The sequence below is a fragment of the Cucurbita pepo genome, chromosome 5 (genome assembly GCF_057944985.1).
Source record: "Cucurbita pepo subsp. pepo isolate OVF chromosome 5, ASM5794498v1, whole genome shotgun sequence".
NCBI lineage: Eukaryota > Viridiplantae > Streptophyta > Magnoliopsida > Cucurbitales > Cucurbitaceae > Cucurbita > Cucurbita pepo.
Window position 1 is genome coordinate 15629699 of NC_141802.1, and position 7966 is coordinate 15637664.

Genomic DNA, 7966 nt, shown 5'->3' on the forward strand with positions numbered 1-7966 from the left:
AACATGGCTATATGAGACTACTTGGTATCTTAGCTAAGAAGTGAACTGTAACCCCATAGGTCATAAATAGTCTCCCTCATCGAGAAGGGGCTACCCCTCCCTTATCTCATCTAGCTAAATGATATGTACGACGTGAGGCACACGTTTTCCATGCTAAAACGGCTAGGAGTAGTTGGGTTCTGATTAGGAATCCCTTGGTCCCCCACGAAGCTATGACACCATTCATACAATTTGCAGCGTAAGGGTAATCCCGAGGTGGTTCGTATGTCGTGGTGGTCTGTTAGGATCTTAAGGGAAAGGTTTGGTCAGTGACTTGTCACTCTAACCACAAATCCCTAGACTTATCATAAATGTGAGTCATGAAAATTAACTGAGTGTGCACACAACTATTATCTCGCATCATCATACATAATTCATGCAAAGTAAACATACATGCTGAACGGGGCGATAATATCCATCAAGCTCCCGGAGCGCAGAGTTCACAAATTCTCATCTTTCTTTCAACATGAATTAAACATACATATATATATATATATATATATATATATATATATATATATATATATATATATATATATATATATATATATATATATATATATATATATATATATATATATATATATATATATATATATAGCGGAAGTTTAAAGCATAATTGCAACACTTGATAATTCTCATAATACTTCACATGGTACATTCATACTCATAATAATCACATTACCTAAATTTATTCATGAAAAGCTACCATCTAAGGTAAATTCAGTAGCATGCATGCATTCCAAGCGATTTCTACGAGTATTGTTTCCTAAAAATCTGTATGGTGACTTACATGATTGACGCGTGCCCTTCATTTAGTGTTTCTATTTCTACACAAATAGGGTGTCCAAAAATACTGATTTCTCCAATTAGATCCTAATTCACATAAAAATATGGTTAGGGTTGGAATTGGAATAAAAATCGAGCAAACAGGAGTTAAACGGGCAAAAAAGGAGCTTACATGTGCTCCCACGCGCACGTACGAACGCACCTGAGGGAGGAGGACATGCATACTGGTCAGCCACTGACGAGTGCGTGGGTTCGAATCTAAAAGCATGTATTCTGAATTCTCTTACCTTAACGCGTCGCAACAAGGAGTCGGGTCGGTAATTCGGGTCGCGCGCGGGTTTCAAGTCATGACTCAGGTAGCGAGCCGCTAACCTACGAATCCTACCCGACGCGAGGTATTTCGTTGATTTTTCTCCCCAATGGACATTTAACATGGGCCCTTTGTCTCCAGGGATGCACGGCCCCCTTCCCCGCTTGACATTTGTCCTAGCCGCCGTCTAACGCGTTCTCCTCCCTCCTCAGCCCTGCGATTTCTAGAATACGATTATTATTCCATTTTCTTTGCATTTTCATATTTCTTTCTATGTAACTCAGATTAACACGGTTTCTTCACGAGATTTGTAGAGTTTATATCCATCTAGAAGTAGGTATTTTTCTCGTAATTTATTTCTAATCATAAAGATAATTAATTAGTCCCAAATAGCAAGAAACATCAATACCTACCTCCTTTGACGGACGCCCGAACTCCTATTTTCGATCCGAATCGACTACAACTACCTTCATAGATTACGACTTTCTCCACAAATAATTAGTCTCCCAACATCTCACGGAAATTTACCATTTTTTTTTTTTTTTTAATTTCTTAGAATTATCTAATAGTTGGAGGAAGTGTTGAAGAGAGATATTTGGGGGGAAGGAGTTGAGTCTAATCCAATTTTATTATATTTACTTTATTTATTTATTCTATTTTATTTTTACAGTTGTTGTTACATAACAACACAGGTTTTACCACGGCGCTTGGGGCGAGGTGGTGGACATGATGTTGTTGGTATCCTATCAAGCGCGGTGCGTAGGCGGTCATTCAAGTTTCGAATCTCATCACTAGATTGTTTTTGAATCTCTTGCGCTCTTGCTTCTGCTTCAACTCTTGCTTTTCTCTCCAACTCCAATTGCTCTTCAAGCTTGCTTCTCACATCCTGCAATTTGGTCTCAAACTTGACATTAGCAAACAACCCATGCGTGTACGCCTGTCCTCCATTTTTATTCACCACAGCATTCACCATCCTTAACAAATTCTCCACTTGTTCACCCTTCTTCTTTTCGTCCCTCGTCTTGTTATTGAAAACCAAGCAGCGGTTGTTGCATGCGGCTATGATATCCTTCAACGCCATCGGACACTCCCGACCCAAGTAATCTTCCAACGTCTCCTCGTTGTCTTCCAGTTCGTCCCCTCCTGTGAAGAGCACAATCACAAAGTCCACAACCTTTGTTCCAAACAAAGCTTGCAGGGTTCGGATACTAGCCTCTTCTTCTTGTGAGAATCGGGTCCTCACTGAGAAAACCAACACTATTGCATGAAGACCCTCTTTCACCATGTCAACACATTTCGCTATCTCTCTTGCAACATATTCCGCTCCAACCGCTGCATCAAACACTCCTGACATACCAAATTGAAGAAATGTTAGGAGCATAAGCTGTCCTGGTTTTGCTTTTGGTTTTCTCAAAAGGTCTCAATACAATAGAGATGTATTCCTTACTTATAAACCTATGACTGACCTCTTAATTAGCTATCGTGGAACTCCCTCCCAACAATCCTCAACAATTCTCCTCTCGAACAAACTACACCATAGAGCCTCCCCTAAGGCCTATGTAGCCCTCGAACAACCTCCCCTTAATCGAGATTCAGCTGCTTTCTTTAGAGCACTCGAACAAATTACACTCTTTGTTCGACACTTACCCTTCGAGATTCACAATTTCTTTGTTCGGCATTTAAGAATTCTATTGACATAAGTAAGTTAAGGGCATGACTCCGATGCCATGTTAGAAATTACTGATCTTTACAGTGGTATGATATTGTCCAGTTTGAGCATAAGCTCTTATGGGTTTGTTTTTGGCTTCCGCGAGAGGTTATCCTTACTCATTAACTCACGATCAACCCCTTAATTAGCTAACCTTGAACTCACTCCCAACAGTTTTTTAAAAAAAAAAACATAACACAAAATTAAAATTTTTTAGATTGTGTTTATGAGTTATACCTGGAGTGTCGATCACATTTATGACTGTTCCATCTTTCCTCACACATGATTGCATCTCGGAAGATTTTGTAATTCCGGAAGAACTTATCCTTGATTTGAAGGCCTTTCTTCCAAGAATAGTGTTTCCAGTGGCACTTTTTCCATTGCCTGTACGACCCACCAACACCAAAGTTAATGGAGAAGCAATCCGATGAACCATATTTTGTGTGTTTTTTGGTGATTTGTTAAGCTTGTGTTGGGTAGGCTACTATCTATCTGTTCTTATACACAAAGTGCATATAAACTCATTGATGTAAATGGGATAATAGTGTGTACATGTGAGGTATACTCCAAGAATAAATTCTAAAACTCCAACCAATCCAAATTAACTCATTTTGCGGAGGCAAGGCATCCTTTGTTCAAGTGGAGTGAATAAATTCCTCAAAAAGAGGTTAAAAGAAAGATACTTTGTAAGTCCTTATTGTCTAAATTCCAAAGGACTAGGTTCCCCACTTTAATTCTGTGGGAAATGACAAGGATAGAATTTGAGATATTATATTGTATCTTGCTAAGGAATTAAATCATATATTTTAGTTTTTCAAATTAATTAGTTTTATACACTTTCATCTAACCTAAAACCTAGAACTTAATGAAATTGCAACTATCATGACTTTATTTCCATGGCTTACACAGTGTCACAATTCACGATGGAATTGTGTCTCAAGAAAGTTATTGAGAACGATGACTAATTTAAGTAGGGGGAATGTCACAACCATGATATGAATAGAGTAGGTTGTGACCCTCATGTGTAAATAAGACAAGGTGGCAACTCGATAGTGACGCTCAACCGGCATGCGAGGGTTGAGACAAGATGAGTGTCATGATGCGAACGAGGAGAACGATGCATAATCTAACACATGAAAAATATGTGCATGAAAGAACAGCCGATGAATAGGCAAGACTGAGGTAACAATGTCAACATGAGTGTTAGAGATAGGCTTGTTGAAAGGCTGGGTAGGGCCTCGAGTCTTAACCTTGAAAGTTAGGCTTTTGAAGAAAATTTGGGCATGTGGTTTTGGAGTCAAGTCCGTCTATAAAAAATATGAAAGCTTGCCAAATTTTGTCTCAATCGGGCATCAGACGGACGCTCCACAACACCATATGTTCGTTCGCCAAAATCATGTCTATACCTGTCAGACAAAAAATGACTCAAAATGTATTTTAGGGGGAGATATGGTATCAACTCTCCACCACCCCTAGCCCTGTAACCTAAGCGAGCTATCCTGTGACACATGTATGTGTCACAGTGAGGGCGAGCTTTGCGAGACGAGTGTCTCAGGCGACTTTCTTTAAAATGAGTCTTTCAAGGACAGTGTCAAAGTGCACATGTGTGTTGACATTGCACCCCACCCCACCCCATGTGTCAGAGGTTGGATCCTATACCCGCTATCTAGTACAGAGTCTGTAAATGATATGGCATGAACGGGAGGGTCCAATGTTTCGATATAACCCAATGATATGAATGACACATGGATCTATTCTTGATGACCACGATCGAGTGAGCTATGATGACTGATGACATCCTGGGACTCGGGATGGCGTCAAGACTTGTGGATCATGTTGATTTGGAACCATGATAACATGATGAGACACAACATTGAATTGAGAGACTTTGACCTTGTGATATAAACCAAGGTATCTCAATCATGCCATATTAATGTCACATTAAGAAGAATCAAGCTTCATTTATACAACAAAGGCTTAAAGATACTTCTGGTGGAGTTTCATTTATTCTTAGATGGTTTCAAACTTATGATAGATGATAATTTAGAGTTATTGTAACAAATCATTATTAAAAAAAGAACCACTTTAAGTATTTAATAAAAAAAAATATTTTTCAACCTTCAAAACAGTTTCAAAAAACAAAAAAAAACATTTTTTTTTTTTTTTTTTTTTTTTTTACTTTTAAACGTGTTAAAAAAATACACATAGTTTTCAAAATTTTTGTTAATGTTCTTAATTTTTTTAAAAAACTTCAAAAACAATTTTAACTTTTTTTTTTATAAAAATAATAATAAAAACTTTGAAAAAAAAACACCTTAAAAAAATACTATTCAGTAATTACATTTAAAAAAATATTCATGAAATTTAAAAAATAACATTAAAAAATTTAGCAAATGTCACTAGACTGTTTTCATCTATATATATATATTAGATTTTTTTTAAAAACTTTTAATCACAAAGATTATAGAAAATTTGATGGGTATTCTTTTAAAGATAGCACGGATAATAAGAGTATTTTTGAACTTTTTAAAAATCTAAGAAGTATTAATAAAAAAATTTAAAATTCAAAATTGAATATTTTTTAAATAAAGATTACATTATTTTTTTAAACAATATTAAAAGTTTAAGAATATTTTAAAAATAAAATAGGTACGATTTTTATTTAAAGTTAACAATTAAAAAAAAATATATATTTTTTAAAATTTAAAAATATTATTAAGATTTAGAAAATCGAATATATTTAAAAAAAAAAAAAAAAAAAAAAAAAAAAAAAAAAAGTGGGCATAAGAATCCAACATTTGACCATTCATTGGAACTCTAAACCAGCGGAAGAAAGGGGAAACTGCAATTTGGTTGGGTTATTAATTAGCCTAAAACCATATCCCTACGCCTAGGATTTGACAAATTGAACAACAATTAAAAAGGTGCAATAACGCCATTTAATTAAGAAACAAGGAAATACCCACGATATTCCCAAAGCTTTTTGTGCTGTTATATTGCTCAAACCATTGGTGGGTTCACAAATTGCTATCTAAAAAACTCAGCCCTCCCCATATCTTCACAGCCTTACAACCCTCTCGACATCATGTGTTATCTCGTTGAGTGCAAGACGTGCAACAAGACCTCCTGGAAGGGCTGTGGCAATCACCTGCCTGATCTCTATAAGCGCATTGACAAGGGAAAGCACTGCACTTGCCGCCCCTGGCCCGGCGTCGTCGTCGTCGTGCCCCTTGAGGATTCTGCTGACATGAAAACCGCACCGCCATCGATGGCTAACCCCAAATCATCTGTCCCTGAAGGTACGCCGCTACACATATCTCAACTCAACTCAGTTCATGGTAATTTATAATGACATCTTCTTCAAAGTCAAATTTGGTGACGTTCAACATGAAAATAATAAAATATTTAATAATTTCTAAAATCAATGTAAATTTTAGTTTTCTTATTAAAAAAATTAGCCAATCACAAAGAAATTATTATAAACATGTTTTTGTAAATAAAAAATAACGAACAATAAAAGATAAATAAATATCGTTACGTGTTTTTGTAGGTATTGAAAGTTGGGGTTCGTTTGTGCAGGTAAGACAGTTGATAAGGAAGCTTAGGGAAGCGTGGAGTGGCTAAGTTAGAGAGGTTTGAGTCATTTAAGCAATTTCATATGAATTATTGTTATATAAATAAAGACGGGTTTGTAAGGGATGCAATCGCATCCCGTTTTTATTTAGATTATTTTCTCGTTTGAAGTTTGTCATTCAAATAATGAAACGTGCTCGGGATGTTATCGCATCTCATTTCTTATTCGAGTCGTAATTTTATTCTTTTGTGTGTTTTTATGGCATGAATGTATATTTTTTTTGTATAGGAGTTGTTTTAGGGATATCTATTATGGTAGAGATTATGAATGGAAGAAAGGCACTAAATGGGAAGCACACCAAATATTTATGTTTTAAAAGGGTCGAGTGATCTTTCCTAAAAGTCATCCATTCAATGTTGTTTTCTTGTCTTCATCATTTGCTAGATCTCAAAGTTCCCTTATATTAATAACTATTAATGATAGGTGGGAAAAACATGTAGAGACATGTTGAGATCGGGTTCGTGTTATCACTCATCAACATGATTTTTCATCGATCAAGTACACAACAAATTAATCTCAGTAATGACTCTAAATTTCTCATTGATCAACACAATTTCTCAAGCACGTATTATCATTCAGCATACATTGCGGTTTTGGTCACTTACGTGGTTGGCCTAGGTTGAAGCTACTACGCTCTCTCTCTTTATGTTAGTTTAACGTTGCTCTCTAAAATTTAATTTTGACTAAGGAGTCCAACGTCGTAAATTAGAATTCTGAATTGACTCACCTACTTTTTTTCATAAAATAATTTAAACTACTTTAAGCCTAATTTTGCATAAAATAATTTAAGCCAGCTAAAAGGTAGTCATATTAACCTTAAACGCTTTCGAAGAATTGAAACTAGGTGGAAAAGATCTAAGTGTGTCTGACTCAAGCCGGATAATGGAGGTCAACCCGCACTTCTCAACTATTAAATGAAGTGGGATGATAAAATGAAGTGAAAGGCTTTCCTAGTATAATGGAGGTCAACCCGCACTTCTCAACTCTAAGCAACCTCCAGCATTTCCTTTCCTTCTTTTTTTTTCCCAAAATTTTGGGTTATTACATAGCATCTCTAAAAATGGTCGTTCAATAGAAATCCGATTGAAATAACTAAGATGTCGTCCTTTTTCTCCAAAATGGCCTCTATATAGAGATGCATGTCATTGTTAAAAAATTATTAGTATTTCACTATCTCGAATACATCTTCTCATCATGTATCTCTGTTGAATAATCATGAGTTCATAATCAAAGAATATTCTCTCCGGCCTTTTGGGAAAGCCCATCATGAGACCTCCTACTCAAAGTGGACAATATCATACCATTGCATAGAGTCGTTATTTCTAACATGGTATCAAAGTAAAAAAAAAAAAAAAAAAAAAACTCAAAATCAACACATTAGTGGCTAACTCAAGCACTAAAGTAGGTGGTTATTCCCTCCCTAACTGAGTTATTAGTGTATAAAAGGACCCAAAAGCAGCAAAGTTGCATACAGTTTTGATAACAC

The 7966-nt window shown here is 35.9% G+C and overlaps 1 protein-coding gene across 1 annotated transcript; it reads right to left on the reverse strand.

Moving 5' to 3' along the window:
• Window positions 1–1747: 1747 nt before the first annotated feature.
• Window positions 1748–3364, reverse strand: LOC111795203 (immune-associated nucleotide-binding protein 9). The gene is made up of 2 exons (XM_023677494.2): window positions 3084–3364; window positions 1748–2485 (listed from the first exon to the last, which is right to left on the reverse strand). Exons 1-2 carry the CDS (start codon window positions 3280–3282, stop codon window positions 1815–1817), a joined length of 870 nt encoding a protein of 289 aa, XP_023533262.1. The 5' UTR covers window positions 3283–3364; the 3' UTR covers window positions 1748–1814.
• Window positions 3365–7966: the final 4602 nt, after the last annotated feature.

Coding starts and splice junctions, on each gene's coding strand:
- LOC111795203 (XM_023677494.2), bottom strand. CDS start 3,282: ATGGTTCATCGGATTGCTTCTCCATTAACTTTGGTGTTGGTGGGTCGT. Junction 2,486..3,083: donor AAATGTGATCGACACTCCAG/GTATAACTCATA, acceptor TTGGTATGTCAG/GAGTGTTTGATGCAGCGGTT.